We start from the raw sequence: 19,969 nt of genomic DNA on the forward strand, positions 1-19,969 counted from the left end.
TAAACACATACCTCCATTACTATCCTTTTTAAAAGATTTTTATTAAAATATAGCTAACATACAATATGTTATTAGTTTCAGGTGTATACTACAATTATTCAACATTTACATACCTAAAGAAGTCATCACCACAATAAGTCCAGCAACCATCTGACTCCGTACCATGTTATCACAATATTATTGACTATATTCCCTGTGCTGTACGTTACATCCCCATGACTTATTTGTTTTATACCTGGAAATTTGGACCTCTTATTCCTCTTCACCTTTCCCTACCTTTTTACTTTTTCAATTACAGTTGACATCCACTATTATTTTATATTAATTTCAGGTGTACAGCATAGTGGCTAGACATTTGTAAATTTAAGAAGTGATCCTCCTGACTAATCTAGTACCCACCTGGCACTATACATAGTTATTACCATATTATTGACTACATTCCCTATGCTTTACTTTACATCCCCATGACTGCTGTGTAATAATCACTATGTACTTCTTAATTCCTTCCCCCTTTACACTCATCTCCAACGCCCCTCCCATCTGATAACCATCAAAATGTTTTCTGTATCTTTGTTTGTTCCTGTTTTGTTGATTATTCATTCTTTAGATTCAACCTGTAAGTGAAATCCCATTGCATCTGTCTTTCTCTGTCTGGCATACTCCACTCAGCACAATACCCTCCAGGTCCATCCATGCTGCCGCAGATGGCGAGAACCCATTCCCTTCTATGGCTGAGCAATATTCTATTGTACCTTCTACTTTTTATCCATTTATCCGTCCACGAACACCCAGGCTGCCTCCACATCTTGGCCAATGTAAACAATGCTGCAATGAATATATGGATGCACAGGTCCCCTCGGAGTAGCTTTTTGGGTTCTTTGGATAAATACCCAGAAGTGGGATTACTGGATCCTTCTTTTTCTCCTGTTATAGCCTTTGTTTTAAAGTCTATTTTGCCTGGTATAAGTATCACTACCATAGTTTTTGTTTGTTTCCATTTTCATGAAATATCTTTCTCCATCCCTTTACTTTCAGTCTGTGTGTATCTTTGAATCTAAAGTGAGTCTCTTGTAGGCAGCATGTGTAAGGATCTTGTTTTCTTATCCATTCAGCCAAATTTAAAAATGCTTTTGTTAACATTCTTTTGTTGTAGAAATTTATCACCAGAGGTATTATCTAAGGTGAACTATTTTTTCCTTCGCTTTGGAGTTAATTTATTATTTAATTAGTTCCCCTTCTGTCGGTGTTTGTTTGGAAACTAGTCTTGTGAAAAACAGGAGGTTATCATCAGAACCACTGTTCATGGGGCAATAAATAGAATGGCCCAGGGCTTCTATTGTGGTCACATGTCTATGATGGATGTCACAGAGTGAAAAGCAAGGTATACAGACATTCCTGAGATATCAGCAAATGTTTTATGCTATGATTATAGATTAAATGATAAGCTAATTGAAATAGGACTCCTGACTCTTTTAGTTAAACCTAAGCTATGATTTTGCTTTAACAACACGAAGTTCTCTTTTCAAATTACCATTAAATGTATCCCTTTTTAATAGATCAATCTGCACAAGGCTCAGTATTTCAATACGGAAAGAGCCAACACTTAGCAGTTGATACTGAAGTCCATTGATTTAATGTAGTAGAAATGCTTTTACTGGTCTATGAAAAATGCAGTTGAAAACTTATACAGTATTTTTCCAATAGTGAACTTTGGAAATTTAAGAACAGTGTTCCAAAAACACCTGCAGTTAAACTCAAAGTAAACATTGATCCTCTGGGCAGTGTATCCTTGGGACTTTGAACACTAACTTGTGGTGGTGCTATTTTGACATCACCACCTGGTAGGCTATGGAAATCCCTCTGTTTCAAGTGACAAAGTCCTGACTCTTACCATACGGGGGAATTCTATAGAAGCAACACCTACAAAAATTATATTCCAAATATAAACCAGATTTCCTTACCAAAGTGGTCAGAATGGCAAAGCATATTGCAACATTTGCCATCACTCAGTAGGGTTAAATGTGCAAGGTGTGCATCCCAGGGACTAGCTGATTCCTCCCAGGCACTGGGCCTCTAATTTGGGTAGCTGCCATTGTGTTCACAGTGTGGCCTCATAGAATGCAAATCAGGCAATTAAGCTCTCCCAATGTGGAAAACAGGTGTGATTGAACACATAATCTACAATTTGTTCAGAATTTTTCTATAAAAAAGTAACTTCATCAAAATAAATACTACAGATGTGCGTTAAGCACAGATGATTTAGGTTTACACAGTAGTTTTAAGGAATATAATTTATACAAGATTTAAAGAAATGCAACAATAAATGCAGGTTGGTGCCATCCAGTAAATTTCAACTGTGATCGATGGCTATTTAACAGACTCTAAATTTCTATTTCTATCTAAAAGAAAGTCTTTATGTTATCTTTTCTAAGATGCTACCAATAATTTAAAAGCTCTTTATCCTTTCTACAGTCTCCAAAAACGAATATTATGATCTGCTTCCTTCCAAAAAGGATACAAGGTGACCTGTAATGACACAAACAGGAGAACAAATTAAGACATAAGTATTTGAGTAATTACTACCAATCAAATAAATGGTTTTAAGTGGATTCAAATTTTTCTTTAAATCTCCAATCTTGACCTTTCCATTAATAACTTATTCATTATTATTGGGATTACATGGTCCTCGGCCTTCACGCACACACAGCCAAAGTCAGAATGAGTATTTTGTACATCTGAATACCCTTCCCTGACTTTCTTTTCAAATTGGATGTCATCCACTGTAGTCTTTTTAAAACATAACTATGGTCATGTCATTCCCTTAATTAAATAATTTTAATGTCATTTTATCTCTCAAAGAATAAAATACAAAATCTCTAGCATAGCATATAAAATACTTAGCAGTCTTTCCCCAGTCCCTGTATTCTTTCTTACCCTAGTAATCCCTACCAGACACTGGGTACCCAGATAATAATGAATTATCTGATACTGTGAAAACGATTGTACATTTTCCCATCTCTGTTTTTGTGCTTTTCCTTCTGCCTAAAAACTTTCTCTTTTCTCTGCCTGACAAATTTACTTACTCCTTAAGATCAAGTCTAAAGGTCACCACTACATGGAAGCCTGCCATGACTCACCTGAATGTAATTAGTAGCTCCTTCACCTGTGTTTTTGTATCTGTGTGTATACATATGTCTCAAAATTTATCCTCATTGTGTTTCTTTGTCTCCTACCAGACTATAACTTCCTGGAAGATAGTGGGGACATATTACTCATCTTAGAAAAACCTTAATTTTAGAATAGGTCCTTGTATAATTGTCATTGATCAAAGTTTGCTAAATGAATGACTGCTGGTTTAAACATTATTCATCATTTCTATCACTGTATCACTTTTTGAGCATTTACTATGTACCAGCCAGTGTGCTTCATGTGGGTTATCATTTAATCCTCATGTAACTTCATAATCCAGAGACTACTATGATTCCCTTTATACAGATGAAGAGATTGAAGTTTCAGGAATTAAAATAACTTCCTTCAATAGATACAGCTAGTGAGAAAAGGAGTTGGGATTGCAATGCTGGCCTGTTTGATTCCAATTCTGTGCACTGAATCACTACGCTATCTGCTTTTATACCTGATGGTTCTGTTGAATTAATGAAGTTAACAGGAAAACATGAACAATACAATCCTATTGGCTACAAATAATATGGTATATATCCCTCTGCCCTAATTATTGCCACAGAATCTCAGAAGTAAATAATAATCTTTTATTTTTTCAATTAGCCGACAGTCCTCTGATCCCCCTAGGCAAACCCAACAGCTTTTGGCCTTTGGTTAACAGCCAACAAGAACAGGGATGACTTTTTTATTGATAAGGCTGTATTTGTCATATTATTATTACATTGGTGCAAAAGTAATTGCAGTTTTTGCAATTATTTTTAACCATTAGAATGGCAAATTACTTTTACACCAACCTAATATTAGACAGTGACTTCAGGGGCTACAGAAAAATATGGATTAGTTCAACTTGTGGCTCTCAAGAGGCATTGCCAAAAATCAATACCTAAGGCACTAAAAAGGACATGTTTCTACTAAGTCTGTCCGTGTCAAGTCACCCTGGGAGTTGTGCTTTTTACTAGTGTTGCTGGCAAGCATGAAAGCACTCTGGACCAGATATGACATAAACTTTTTGATCCCATTGTCAGTGACTGGAATCCAAACCAATTCAGTTCCTTGATTTCTGTTGAAAATTAATTCTTGGGGTAAAAATGGAGCAAAGAGCAGATATAAACTGATTTAGTGGGGAAAATACATTTTTGTTTCTCTTGTAAGTACCCGCTAAGTCTGGGTAGAAATAAAGTTGTTTCTGAAATAGTGCCTTACTAGTAAGGGAACAAGACAGACACTTGTCAAATGCAGAGTGGCACTGTCATGATGAGAAACCTGATGTGTCTTATAATGCCAGTCTTCTGAAAAAAAAGTGTGATTCAAAGAATTCTATGTGGTCAGTATATAATTTCAGCCTCAGCAATGAGCTACAAGAAGGACAAAATGGATAACCTTACTATTAATAGTAAGTCCCTCACTCACAAATAAAGAAAATGAAAGTGTCTGACTATCTGGGTTCTAAACCACAGGTGTCAACTACAGCAATTTATGGAGAGGGTGGGATAGAAATCCGTGTTACTTCGAGTCATTTTTGAAAGTTTCTGCCATGATTAAGGGATCTTGTCTCAAATGTCCATGCAAGACCATCAGGAATCAGGACTAAGTCATGCTGTTGAATTGGAATGGCAATATGAATCTTTGAATGTTTTTGTGTCCTGAGGGGATTAGAAAGTACAAATTGGTAGTCACAGGGATGGGAAATACAGTTTGGGGAATATAACCAATAATGTTGTAAAGATTATGTAGGGTGCCAGATGGGGACTGGACTTACCATTTCATAGATTGTGTAGGTGCCTGACCACTGCACTATACACCTGAAGCTGATATAGAATAATATTGAATGCCAATTATAATTAAATATGTATATATATATATATATATGCATGTATATAATGTATAAAACATATATTTATTAAAGACGTATTAAATGTATATATTTATTAAATATATATTATATAATATATATATTATATGTATATATATGTAGTCATGGGATATGGAGTACAGCATAGGGAATATAGTCAATGGTATTGTAACAGCTATATATGATGCCAGAGGGGTAGTAGATTGGGGGAGTTATCTATTGGGGGAGTAGATTGTGAGGGGTGTGTATGTCTAATCATTATGTTGTTTTGTATACCTGAAACTAATACCAAAAAAAGTTAAATTAAATTTTAAAAAGAATCAGTGATTTTGCAGATTATACTGAGAAAACTGGCATTTACTACACCCCTATTATGTGATTTCCTAAATCCAGATTAATCTCTGGCCTTCAGGCATGGGCTTCAGTCAACTCCTTTCATGTAAAACATTCCCAGATGTGCTGCTGCAGGTAGTATGGTCCAAAAAAAGTGACTAATCCTTTCCACAATAACAATATGATTGGCATCCTTTATAGGCAGATAACTCATGTGACATGAGCAGTTTGAATTCCTCAGGCAGCTTCCCAACTACACACCACCTCCAGTTCCCATTTAAAATCCAAGCCAACCTGGGATACTGCACAACTAATAGAGGAACTTGATCAACCTGAACAGGAGGATTCACTGTGGACTCTTAGCATCACAACTTTTAAAACTTGCTTTATGTAATAACCTGGGTTGTGAGATAGCAGATGGTTCAAAGTACAGCACGCAGTGGTTCTCTTCCAGGCTTATATATAAGCATTTAATTTACAAAAAAAAAAAAAAATGAAACAAAGCATTCAGCACTGCACGTGTAATAAAACAACTGAAGGTGTAGGCTTATTCTTAGACACCAGCCCCAAAGACATATGTGGACAACACAGAATGTAGAGGTGATAATTGGGGGTGATCATTGAGCCTCCTGATTCCCAACATCACAGCTGTGGGTTATTTTTCAAATATATAGAGTTCAGCTCTGTAGATAGCACTTTTCTTGGAAATTGAGCATATAATGCCTCTTTGCCATCTGGAATTTTTGTAGCTAAGCATAGATCCACATAAAGACCAATGACTGTTGTTCCCATTAAAGTATTAGCACAGCCTCAGAAGCCAATAGCAAGGGAAGCTCTGAAAAGAAGCCTCATGATGGACAATTACCGTAGGGGGAAGCTTATTTCTACTAGACTCTAAATTTGCATACTTCTTTTTGTCTTCTGTTAAAAAAATATTTGGTATTATGTCACCACAGAAGGCAAAAAGCTCATATTTGAAATGGGTATGTCATCGATGTCCCGAATGCGAAGAGTGACTAAAGTAGACACTCAGAGGTGACTTTGAAATTTTCAATTCATATTTTCTTTTTTTCACAACTACATAGGATACTAGACTACCTGAGCTCTTTCTCATAGTTCATACTCTTTTGCTTCCATGATGAGAACACCATTGAAATGAAGCATGGCACCTGAAATCCTAAAACGAACAGTACCCATGACTTGCTAAAAAATGTTAGGAGAAGTAAACTCCCAAATAAATTGGTCTTTAACCCAAAATTTCCAACAGTGAATAAGGATGGTCTGGATTCCTACGGTAGCATCACTCCACAATCAGCGAATGATTACGGGAAAGGTAAAGTTTTACACATTCTCAAAAAAAAAGAATAAGCAAGCGACTGATATGAGCTCTAAGTGTTTGGCTGCTTCTGAGTCTTGCACATAGTACATTTGTCTCCAGGAAAACCTTATCTTACCAGCAGACGTTAGTATCAGTTCACATGGTGAAGCCTGCCTTAGGTATAAGTTTATATGACTCCTATTTTAGGTTTATGTAGTTTGAGGATTAAGACTGCTTGGATAAGGCTGTTAGTTTGTTTTCGTTAGAACAAAGAGGCAGTTTTCTAGCCAAAAGGGAATTGATGCAGTGGCTAGATGTACTTGGTATGATGTTTATTACCTTCCTTATTCATAGGTAGTTACATAGAGATAATTTGGAGAAATGTGTTTAATGGTACGAAAACCTTGCTTCAGATTCCTAAGGGTCTACAACAATTCCTTGTCTTATGTGCCATCTTATTTAGGTGAAAATTGATTATAATCAGTGAAGGATACACATTATACAGCAAATTGTTTATCAGTAGTGTTTGAGAGTGGCTTTACGTTGCTTGCTGGTGGTCAGCTGTTTTGTTTTTGTTTTTGTTTTTTCCCCACAGAAACGTATCTTTGTAATTAGAAAAGGTTACATGGACGAGCAGGAAACTATCAATTCATGCATCAACTCATTCACTTAAAAAACATGGAGTGCCTCTGTACTCTGCAAGGCTTTGAGGAAACAGGGATTACAAATACACATCTACTGTCTTTAAGAGTTTTCATTCCAGTAGAGGCATCTGTGAATAACCTATTCATATACTTTGATTACAGTGTCATGAGGGAAATACATGGAGTGAAAGTCTCAGAGAATGTATACAACTCAGTCTGAAGTGAGGTTTCAAGAACGGTTTCTCAGAAAAGGGGCCTTTTGATGGGAGTAACTGAGCAAACAAGTGAGAAAGGTCATTCCAAGCAGAAGGATCAACATGTGCAAAGGCATGTAGATTTCAGAACATAGAAAATTGAAGAAACTACATAGAGTTCATTTGGACAGAAAAACAATGGGAAAATGGTAGCAGACATTCACCAACATGTACCAGTGTTGTGCTGGACAACTATTGTAGGTGAAAGCCAGCCTAAATAACTACAGTTTACAACCAGAAAACTGGGGAAAAGACAAAAATACTAATTTGAGATCTTAGCATTTGCTGGAAAACATAGTAGTTACCTGGCCAAGACCAGCTTCCTATGCAGTTCGCATCAAGCCAGAAAAAGAGTTAATGTATTTGTGACCTGATAGGCTACAATGAAAACATTGCAATACCAAGTCCTGGATAAATTCAAGCCATCCAGAAAATGGATATCCCAAGGTGTCTGAACATTGACTATAAAACTCTAGTACACGCTGCAAATGGAAAGGGCTTCTGCTAAGTCTGCACGCAGCCTCTCAGACTGTCCCTAGGATCTGTCATAAGGTCATTGCATCTGTCACATGAATCATAAAACCAAACGTGATGATGATATTTATAGCTTGAAGTTTTCAACCTCCCACTTGAAATTTCCCCTGAATTCTTAGACAACTCTTTTTATTTCTGTAGATGATCAGTCAATAAACAAATGTTTATAGAGTCACAAGAAAGCATAGACTGAGAAATGAAAAAGTATACTTTTAATAACAAGGAATGATTGCTTATAATCCTCAAATCAAGGAATTCATGTCTTTATAAACAAAAAAACGACAAACATGTTAGAACCTGAAATGTATCACTGCTACATTGTAGTGAGAAGAATTGCATATGGCTGAGATTAAGAGCTTGGATTGCAGAATGATTGAATTAGTGTGGGAAGTTGAGCATAGTGTCAAAATGCCTGGGATGAAATCCTGTCTTTACCAACTATGGGCTCTTCTGCAAGATCCCTATGTGCTCTGTGCTTCCGTCCCTCAGTCTAAAATGGGATACTAGTATAATAGTATCTACTTCATAAGATCATAATGAGAAATAAAGGTGATAATACAAGTACATCTACAACAGGTGGATCTAAATTGGAATCTAAAGAGAGCAAACCACTTAATAATCTCTCTTTGACTTTTGCCACCCTTGGATTTCAGGGGAATTTCTGCAATGTTCAACTTTGCATTTGTACCCTCATTTCTCCTAGTTTTCTTATTCTTTCTTCATTTGTGTAATTTTTACTTAAATCAAAAAACGTGTATTTCTCCCTCTGTAATTTCATCTTATTGACAGAGAGGGAGACTAGTCCTTTGGAAAAATCAAGTGACTGGGCTTTACTCATTGCTTTTCCACTTATTCGTAAGCTTTAGCTTCCTAACTTATACAGCAAAAGTAAAAGGCTTTTATTAGCTTCATGGCTCCTTCCAGCTCTACAACATAATGGTCTTATAGCTTATTTATATTTTTTTTCCAAAGTCATTGATAAAAATTTGATCTTACGTGACCATCTCATACAGAATTTTTTCCAAGTTGTTCTCTTTTAGTATATTTAATTTTGTCATCCAATTCCTATCACTTTTCCTTTTCCACAAGAATCCAAATAATGTCATCAGTGTCTTGTTGAAGTCATGGTTCTCCATGGCTACAACTCTTCACTAAATGGTTCAACTAATGTTGAAGAGATTCTAGTGGAATTGACTTTTTGTGAATCTGTGTTGATTCCTGGTAACCAACTGCCTTATTCATTTTGAAGTGCTTACATGCCCTCTGTTAGAAAACTCTATTCTAGAAAGTTACCAAAATACATCATGCTTATTTATATTTATTTTTGATTTATAGTTCCCGAATTTGCCCTTACCACCCTTTGTACCCTCTAATAGTCTCCTATTATTGATTTATCAAAGATTATTGATAGTTATTACATCATTTAATCTGTGATTTCTTCCAGGATACGGTACTGGAGACACTCAGTTACTATGATTATGAGCTTTTCTTTCACTATTCTCTCCTACTTTGACATAAAACAACTTTTTCATATTAGTGTATCACCAATTCTAGGTTGGGAAACATTCTCATTGGGGAGAATCAGGATGCAAGAAGGACTGGGCAGTGTCTGTTTTTCACTTATCTGGAACCAATTTCCCCATCCAGTGGTTCTCTCTTCCCACCACATCTTCTGAAACATAATTTACACACAAAACAATGACAACAACAAAATCCACTTTGCTCCATTTTCACATTCTGTGCTTTTAATCTTCCTAATTCTCACAGGTTCATCCCAATCATTTATGTTGTCCATGGGGATGCCCAAGGACCCAGTATACCTATAGCACCCATCCCTCGCCACTAGTTCTTTTAACGCTAAAATCCCCCAATGCAGCCTAGCAACTTAGTGGGTCCTTTGGAGATCTTGTCTTTTCTGACTTGTTGAGACTACTCTGTATTGTCTGAATTATTTTCTGTCTTTTTGTCTCTCTTCAGCTATATACCTTTTCAGAGTCTCTATCCGTGAGAAGTTTATCTCTACATTTAAAACATTTTTTTTTCAAAAGCATATATAATTAGATCCCGTCTTTTCTTCTTCCACTCCTACTAATAATCTAATTGGGTAACTTTCTTCCAGAATTTCACATTACTTCCCCATCCTAAAATGGTACTTATTTTAAAAATGATGTCCAGTGTAGGAGTTCCCCTTATTCTTCATGCTTTCTCAGAGAAACCATATGGCCAGTAAAGAGAGTCAAGAATGTTTCAGATGCCCAGTTTTTAGAAAACGGAGATAGGGAACATCCAGCTGACAACTATCTGGATATCCCCCAACCCTAGTTTTAAGTGTTATGTTAAAAAGATGTTCCTACTAATGGCAGTTAGGCACTTCCTGGTGTGTGCCACAACATTGCTTTGGTTTCTGTCTTCTAGTCTTCCTACCGGGTGCCTTTCTGTGCTTCAAACTTCAGATTCAGTCACACAGGAGAGGGTAGACCGGAAGTTACGAGAGGATAGCCGTGGTACTTAAAGTGAAAATCTTGATTTTGCTCCCACTTTCTAATTATACAATTATTAACAACTTTTTTCACCTAGTAGAACTCAGTTTTTGCCTCTGTAAAATGGAGATAGTAATATCTATCATAAAAGGCTGTTTTGAATGTAAAAGGAATAGATTATTTACATGTATATATAGAGATATAGATATAGATATCTCCAGTACATTGATAACTGGTTTTACAATAGAAGAAACACATTTTTAAAATGTATAAACCAAACTATGAACTTTATTCTTCTAGAAATCAGGTTCAGGTGGGTAAGAGGGAAAGGAAGGGAAATTTATAATCTGCTGATTTCTGTGGTGGTTATTTTTACATTAAGTATTTTTATTCTTATAACCTAAGGAAATTAATTATGAAAGGAACAGCTCACCATGATAAAAGCGGATCAACACTTTGTTCTATAATTCACTATAGATGATACAATTGAGATTATACTTATTTCCTTATAAGTGTTCCATTCTCATGTTTCAGCTCACTGAACATGCCTCCTTTTTCTAGAGTAGGTTGTAATATCCTCATTAAACACTCAGAGAGAGAGAGAGAGAGAGAGAGAGAGAGAGACTATCCTTAAAATGAGGGCAATAACTGCAGTTTTATTCTAACCCACCACCTTGCCAAAAATGCTATAGCTTATTGTGCCCCTTCCCAGTAGAGAAGTGTTGCCATATTGCCATTATTCTATGTCTAGTTCATTCTCTTGTACAGCCTGTCTTATTTGTAAATTGTTCGCATATTCTGGAGAGGTAGACATGAAGCCACAGGATTCTATCAGTCAAAAGACAAGAACTATTTTCTTAAGGAGCTTCTCATTACTCATACCCCTCAGAAGAAGAAAGTTCCCAGTTTAGGATTCTTCCACGTAGTTCCCAGCCAGAAAGTAATGTCTCTGGGCATTTGCTAGATCCTTTCATTCTCTGCTTCCTTGAGGGGTTCAGATCCTGATGAATATAACTGTAGCATCAAGAAGAGGTGGCCTCTTTAGTGCTACCCAGAAACTTCATAATCAAGCCATGCCTATGCACAGACAGGGTTCTTATCACCAGTCTGCCACAGTGGTACATAAACCCAAAGGAAGCCAGGTACTCAGTAGTGGCTCAGTGCCATCTCAATCAGTCTGAGTAAATGAGCCATGTTCCTATGTTCAAATGAATTAGTATAGGCCATTTTGTCAAGGGTCCTGAGGAAAGAAGAAATAAATGGTATAATAGCCTTCATCTACCCACCAACCTCTCCACTCACTCTATTCCCCAAAATTCACTTGTCTCCTAGAATATAAAAAGTCTTTACCAAATACAAAACGCAAGAGAGATTTGGGTCCTAAATTTGCATTATGTTGCATGCTAAGTGCCAGATTTTCTAGCTGTTCTATTTATAGTTAAGTGAGAGGTACCAGGATTTGAAAAAATATAGACAACATTTTTGATAGCTCTGGGCTATATGAAGTGTTGGTTTTATAGCAGGCCAGATCTCCAAGAACATGCTGTGTGGCTGTGTATGAACTTGGCTGTTGGTTTCCTTTGCCAATTGAAATGATGATTAATCAGGACTCAGATGTCAGTTGTTTTATATTACTTGTGCTCTGCTAACAGCTGCCTATTTCAAGCTGTGCTTCCTACATGTTGAATATAAACCTGAAACCACAATTTCCAAAAGGAAAATTTCAAAGTACAGAGTATATCAGAATACTGATGTTGTTTCTGATTAAAGTCCACTTAGTCTGTTACATAACTAAAGTCAGTATAGAGATAGACGTGTTCAGAATATGTGGGGTAGCCAGGAAAGAAAAAACAACTTATTATTAGATATAGATATAATTGGTGTAGATATTTTAAAACATATATTTACATAAAACTGTGTGCATAACATTCTCCGTGATAAGCTCGTGTCACTGTCTTAGTCTGTAATAAATAATGAAATTATTATTGATAGGTGAATATAAGAAATTTAAATTCTTGATTCAGAATAAGTTTTAAACATTTTGAAATAGATGGTTCTTTCTTAGCAAGGTCCTCAATACTTTCTAATTTGCTTTTTAATCTAAAATATTATAAAAATAGCATTTGTGTGCTTTCTTTTCACATAGTTCAAGTTAGAAAGAAAAATTTTAAAAGAAAAAGAAAGCAAAGAAAACATTGGTCAAGCTTTTCTGAAATTTAGAAAAGTATATGCCTAAAATTTGGGGTGGACCAAATAGAATTGATTTTTTGGGGTGTGTGTGTGTGTGCTTAACCCAGATAATAAATGTCTAATTTGGACTGTCCATGTGGCATACAGTTCCCAAATTAAACTCTTTCAGAGACTGCCATTTTTAGCAAAAGAGGGGGAAGTGAGAATTAGACAACATGCAGGCTTTTTCTATACAACTACAGCCAAGTTGTCTAAAAACTAAATTTGGCCAATTCACTGTAGTTCATTGTTTGACTGAGTTATAAGAGGACCCCAGATACTTCAAACAACCACACTGAGAACACCTGAACAAAATTGATCCTAGTCCACAGTCCAGCATACAGTCTAGAAGAGACAGGGGCATGCGCTTCTCCTTTCTCCACCATGACCTTTTCCGAAGCATAAACTACCTGCTTGGAAACTGCTGCCTAATATCCAAAATACAGTATCCAGGAATGCATCTGGCAAAGCATCAAGAAAAGTTTAGTGACTAGCGAGCAAGAAGTGAAAAAGGAGCTGGGTAAAAAAGTTGGTATTATTCATTTTTTTTTATGTCCAGTTATTTACCTCTGAGTTTCTGAAACAGGTATTTCCCTTTTCCCCCCTCTCTCAGGTAGCCAACCTGCTCCGGCTCTTCCAGATTCCTCAGATAAGTTACGCGTCCACCAGTGCCAAACTCAGCGACAAGTCACGCTATGATTACTTTGCCAGGACAGTGCCCCCCGACTTCTACCAGGCCAAAGCCATGGCCGAGATCTTGCGGTTCTTCAACTGGACCTACGTGTCCACCGTGGCCTCCGAGGGTGACTACGGGGAGACCGGGATCGAGGCCTTTGAACAAGAAGCCCGCCTGCGTAACATCTGCATCGCCACCGCAGAGAAGGTGGGTCGCTCCAACATCCGCAAGTCCTACGACAGCGTGATCCGAGAGCTGCTGCAGAAGCCCAACGCGCGCGTCGTGGTCCTTTTCATGCGCGCCGACGACTCACGCGAGCTCATTGCCGCTGCCAGCCGCGCCAACACCTCCTTCACCTGGGTGGCCAGCGACGGCTGGGGCGCCCAGGAAAGCATTATAAAGGGCAGCGAGCACGTGGCCTATGGTGCCATCACCCTGGAGCTTGCCTCGCAGCCAGTCCGCCAGTTTGACCGCTACTTCCAGAGCCTCAACCCCTACAACAACCACCGCAACCCCTGGTTCAGGGACTTCTGGGAGCAGAAGTTCCAGTGCAGCCTCCTGAACAAGCGGAACCACCGGCGCGCTTGCGACAAGCACCTGGCCATCGACAGCAGCAACTACGAGCAAGAATCCAAGATCATGTTTGTAGTAAACGCGGTCTATGCCATGGCCCATGCCCTGCACAAAATGCAGCGCACGCTCTGTCCCAACACCACCAAGCTTTGCGATGCTATGAAGCTCCTGGACGGGAAGAAGTTGTACAAGGATTACTTGCTGAAAATCAACTTCACAGGTAAGCAAGGGGCCTTTTAATCATCGTCTAATGGTGCAAACAGGTATTGTCAAACAGGAATCAAATACTTTTGACTACACCCAGAAACCCTTGAGTCAGAGCCACAACAAAGGATTCAAACTGTTAACCCAATATTCGGACATGCAATATGATGGCTCTTTGATGTTCTTACTCATTTGTAAGTGAATATTTTGGTTGGTACACTACATGAAATTGAAAGGACCCCCTAGGCCAGGCTGATCAACAGTAGCTGCCAAATGTAGGCTATGCTACATTTGCTCTCTTTCTTGTTAGCCGTACGGTATGACACCCATGATAAGGGCATTTAGTCTTTTAGCAGAACTGGCAACCCTATAAGAAACATGAACTTCCAAACCCTCCTTGTGGGTGATTTGAGCAACAGAATCTCATAACTTTTACAGTGCGTGGGAGGAAAAAAATCTCTCTTTTCCCAGCATCCAATTAGGGGGGAGAGGGAAAGATACTCGGACCATGGTGGTTTCCAGGTATTTGAGTTTATTTCCTTCTGCTTAGAAACAATTCCATGTCAGCATTAAGAATTGGGGATTTTCTTAAATTCTGTTATGAAACGAAACTTTTTCTGGGAGCCTGAGTGTAAGCAAGTTGAAGAATAATGGAAGTCATTGTGATATACTAGTGAACATGTAAAAGTGTATTCAAAGTGGCTTTTGCTGCCTTTGCATTTTCTTCTAAATATGGCCTAAGTATTTTTAAATATAACATTGTTTTTTATTGCATTACTAACACATAAGAAGCACACATTTTTCAGGTTTGCATAAGGTACAAGTGATATCAGCGCATTAAGGTACTGGTTCTGGGGACTTTAGCTTAATTCCAAACCATAAAATGGTAAGCAATATTAGTGGGCACAAAAGATTTTGGTGTCTGAAATATTACAGTGATAAAATGCTTTCATTTGCCTAAGTTGCTAATTATCTCCCATGGCACTAGAACATCATTCTAGTCTGCACAGTCTGTTTCAATTAATTTATCATCCAAGACATGAACGTTTGCATGCTCAAATCATACTATCATTGCAGCAAGTAGCAGTTCTCACATCTCCCTTATAGATGATCATTCAGAAGTAAAATGGCCTGAAAAATCACTGGTAATACTGAGAGAGAACTCCATGACCATTGTTTCCTATTTTAGAATTCTAATCGCTAAACCAGCCTTGAAAATAAGCACAGAAATGACCAGCCTGCATTTTTGCACATCTTTTCTTCATTCAACCAGAAGGAGCCAAAGTAGCAAAAATGAATTATGTCAATATTTCTTCCTATCCACCTGATGGATACTATCTCTTAATATAGAATAAGCGGTAAAGGTTAAACCTTTTATGTGCCCTATATTCCAACAGGTATATTCCATATAGAAACAACAAAAAATATAAAAATAGCAAATCAGCTTTTATCTCCAAATCACAGATCAGTTCTCATTGACATCTCCAGAAAAAAAGAATGGACCATAGAGTCAGTATAGAAGAATATGTTTCCCCTAAATATAAGTGAACTCTCAGGTATCTATAAATTTTATCTACAATGCATGTAATTTTTAAAGATAAATAAAGTACCCACCACGCTTGGACTACTTGGGATAATCATTTATCTTTATTCATCATATGTATTAATGAACTGTTATTCTAGTTCATTGCTTACTCCTTAGCATGCAAATACGTCTCCTCCTCAACAGCTTATAGAAAGGGAACTCTTAAATTTCAGGGAGCCCTCGAAAGGTGTTTTATGTAACCAAAATATTTTCCTTCATTTCCCTCACCGAGTCTTAAATGACAAAGAAAAGTGAAGAAATAAGGTCACTATTTGGATAAAAAAAGAAAAGTATTTTCTTTTTGTCCGCCTTGTTCAATTATTGGCTTTGAATCTACCATTTGGTTTGGCTGTGCAGTCCTGACCATTAATTGGTATTTCAGCTTTCTCGATTTGTCCGCCAATACCAGTCATTCTCCATCTCTGAAGAGAGTGAAGGATGAAAAACAGATTTAAACTACAGAAAAGAAAGGGACTTTAGACCGGCCACCAGGTAACTACGTTCAGCAGTGAGAATTGGACAAGAAAACGCTTTACTATGAGAAGATCCCAGTATGCTAAATTAGATAAATATGTACATTATAATACAGTATCCTACCAGGCTCTACCTGATTTGCCTCCTCCCCGTCCCTTGCTGCTCTCCGGTCATCACATTTTACGCTCCCTCTTTCTTATTTCATCCCAGCCACCCTTGTTTTGGGACTTTCCACCGCCAACACACTGCTTGCAGTGCCCTTTACCCAGATATCCCCTGTGGCTGATTAATCCCCTTACTTCCTTCAAGACTTCACTTAAATGTTGGCTCCTCAAAGAGGCCCACCTGACAAGCCTTAAAATTGCAATGTAATGCTCCAACCCACACGACTGGTATCCTCATTTCCCTTTAACTGGCTCTCCTTTTTTTTTCACCAGGATTTTTTTACCTTCTCCCATACCACATCATTTATTATTTTCAGCTTATTCTTTATTGTTCGATCTTCACACTTGAAAACAAACTCCATGAAAACAGATCCTTATCAGTTTTGTTCACCAATGTAGCCCAAGCATAACAGGCACTCAGTAAATATTTTTTGATTATGAATAGCACTTAACACCCAAACTCATATTTCCTTCTCTATCTCCATTACTAGATTGTGAGCTTTTTTATGGCAGAGAACATGTTTCATGCTGGCCTAACACAGTTTCTGGTACAGAGTGGGCATTATATAAATGTTTATTTAAGGAATAAGGAATGAGAAAAACAATAAATAGATTTATATATGATATTTTGTGTGTGAAAATTTAATGTATCTGTTTTGTTCATTAACAAATGGATTTTAAGAAAGAGAAGTATATGACTTCTAGAATGCCTTGCTTTTTGCATTTTTCACCTAAACACTGTCCTTTTGTTATGTTCTATCATTGCATTTTAGATAAATTTAAATCCAAATGGCATTAGTGCTGGATCTTTTATCCATCACTGCTTTATAGATGAAGCCCCAAAACTGAAAGTGATTTGCCCAAGGCCATCATCTGGCTAGTGTTGGAGGCCAAGACTGAAATCCAGGTCACTGGATCCAGTGCTGCTTTTGTACGTATACACGGAGCCCAAACACCTAATAGTTTCCGACACACACTAGATACTAATGGAATGTTTATTAAAGGAATGAAAGATGATCAATAAATAGGTTCAAAATATGTTTCTTTTTGTACTCCTTTTTATTGATGATCCTTTAATGCACCTGGGATCTCCTTCTTCAATTATTTGGATCTAAGGTGGTTTATAAAATACCCATAATTTGGAAGTTGAGCCTTAGAATCTAAACCTTAGGATATTTTCTTAAAGTTTCAAAGCATTTTTTTATTAGTAAAATATTTCCACCTGAAAGAGCCATGTCATCTAGAATTCTAAAATAAATATTTAAATGAGAATTATGTTTGATGTCAGGTGACTTTTCAAAAGTGCTTTCAGTAAAATTCCATGTGCTCATCATGTAACAGGAAAGCATAAGCTGCCCGAGACAGTTAAAAGCAGAGGAAACAGAGAGGGCTAAGAAACATTTAAAGAAATGCAGTATCATTGTCATTTTGTGTGTTCACACTACAGTATAATCTCTCACTTTTTATTCTGAGACCAGTTCCAGAAAGTGAAATAAAGCAAAAGCATAGTTACAAAAGGTCTTCCTAAAGATGAACTGCCCCTACTCCTTACCTGATAGAGGTGGAAATTCAGGATGTCAGCTTTATTATCTTCTCTCACTAAAGCACATAACAGTGAATTCAGCTGTCAGGGTGATGTAACCAGAGAACACCCAATTCAAAAGAAGGAGTTTCCACTTACTGAATATACTACCAGAGGTCCTACCAGACGCATCCAGTGTTGAGTAGGCCTTATCTTGGGAATAACATTCATAACACTCCTCTGTGTGATTAGCATGAGTGGTCTAAAATGTTGGAGAATGGAGAAATTGAGAACTTGACAATAGGAAATGTATTCAGTACCACATAATAGGTAATACAACAAACCAGCAGGCTCCTGATTTAATCATTCATTCCACAGATATTTTTAGACTTTATACTAGGACCTGGGGACCCAACAGTAAACAAGACACAAGCTGTCCCTGCTTCGTGGAGCTTATACCAGCATCTCAGGCACCAGAACAAGTATAGAGGCAGGATTATTGGGGGCTGAAATATTAGGGTCTTGCATTCTGTTTTGCGTTCTGTTTTGGTTTCAGTTTTTGTTTGGGATTGGAACATTATTTTATATCTTATGCCCAGAAGAAATCGAAGCTTACTGAACAACTCTTACTCCAAATGAAAAGTACAACTTCCTGTTACTGCTAGACTGGTGGTCATAATAAGATTGGCAAGCTCTGACAGTTTTTTTGTTCATTTAGTTGGTTGGTTGTTTTTTTGTTTTTTGGTTTTTTTGCACGCTCTTTTCTTGGTACCAGCAAAGAGACAGACTACTGAGATCAGAGAAGACCTGGAGCCCGGTAGAGATGTTTCAGCTTTGTTCTTATGTTTACAATTCTCCATGCCTAGAAGAGGGGCAGAGGCAGCAAATGGTAGTCTAGCCTTGCTGCCCCACTCACCTCAGCCTCATCCAGTAAGTACAAGGATCACTCCTGGTATGGGACCATAATCACAGAGCACAGGCCAGGAAGGGCAGATTTTCTGGGACACTGCACTCCAAGGAATATGTTTGAGCTGGCCCCAACCCAGCAAGGCTCTCCTCTTGAAAAGTTCAGGGCCATCCAAGGCACAGCGAGGAAGCCAAAATGGTAATGGCCACATCTTTAGATGAATGGGCTTTGAAGTCCCTGAAAGAGCAAGCTGCTCTTGATCTTGCTTCCTCCCCTGGAACATTTGTAGTTCCCACAAAAGCACAGAAACTTGTTCCAGCTCTCCTGATCAAAAGCATTTCCAAAACGTAAAGATAAATATCCTGTACTTCTCTCTTCCTTTTTCTCTCTGGTCAGCTTCCTGGGGTCACAAGAATAAGATTTAAACCCCCAAAGGACACCACTAATGTGGTTACTTATTTGTTTATGCACCGTGCATCTGTGCTTTGCTGTCTTAGAAGCTTGAGAAATTATTCTTATTTTAAGGTCACACAGTGGAGAACAGAAACCTTCAGAAAACGTAATTTTCCACTTTGGACTGAGCTTTCTGCTGCTGCTGCTGCTGCTGCTGCTGCTGCTGCTGCTGCTGCTGCTTGTTATTATTATCATATAGTTGTTATTATGATGACTATTATTATTATTTCATAACCCTTAATTTGTATCGATTCATTTGAAGAGCCACCCAGTCTAACAGGCAGAAAAAAGTAATCACCCTCAATGAAGTATAAAAGAAGTGGATTCTACTAGCTTGTTTATCAGAAAACAAAGTATGATATATTATTTCCTAGATCTTTCCAGACATTTTGGACGCTGTGGTATATTTATGGGAATATCACTTACATAGGTGTCTTGAGATTGAAGAAATACTCTGAACATTGTTTAAAACTATAATATATAGTTTAAAAATAAGTTTAACCTACATTCCTGACCTTTAGGACACCTGGGATTGTCCCACAAAAACCTAGACTTCTAAAGGTTTCTAATCTCTGCTGCATCGGGAA

General features: G+C 37.6%; 1 protein-coding gene across 1 annotated transcript in view; it reads left to right on the forward strand.

Moving 5' to 3' along the window:
* The window catches only part of GRM3 (glutamate metabotropic receptor 3), a 216,310-nt gene that overhangs the window by 130,279 nt on the left and 66,062 nt on the right, over positions 1 to 19,969 (forward strand). Inside the window, exon 3 of the mRNA XM_019749770.2 lies at positions 13,438 to 14,293. Within this exon, the coding sequence (XP_019605329.2) occupies positions 13,438 to 14,293 (856 nt within the window). The remainder of the gene's footprint in view (positions 1 to 13,437; positions 14,294 to 19,969) is intronic.

This window comes from Rhinolophus sinicus, linkage group LG09 (genome assembly GCF_036562045.2).
Source record: "Rhinolophus sinicus isolate RSC01 linkage group LG09, ASM3656204v1, whole genome shotgun sequence".
Lineage (NCBI taxonomy): Eukaryota > Metazoa > Chordata > Mammalia > Chiroptera > Rhinolophidae > Rhinolophus > Rhinolophus sinicus.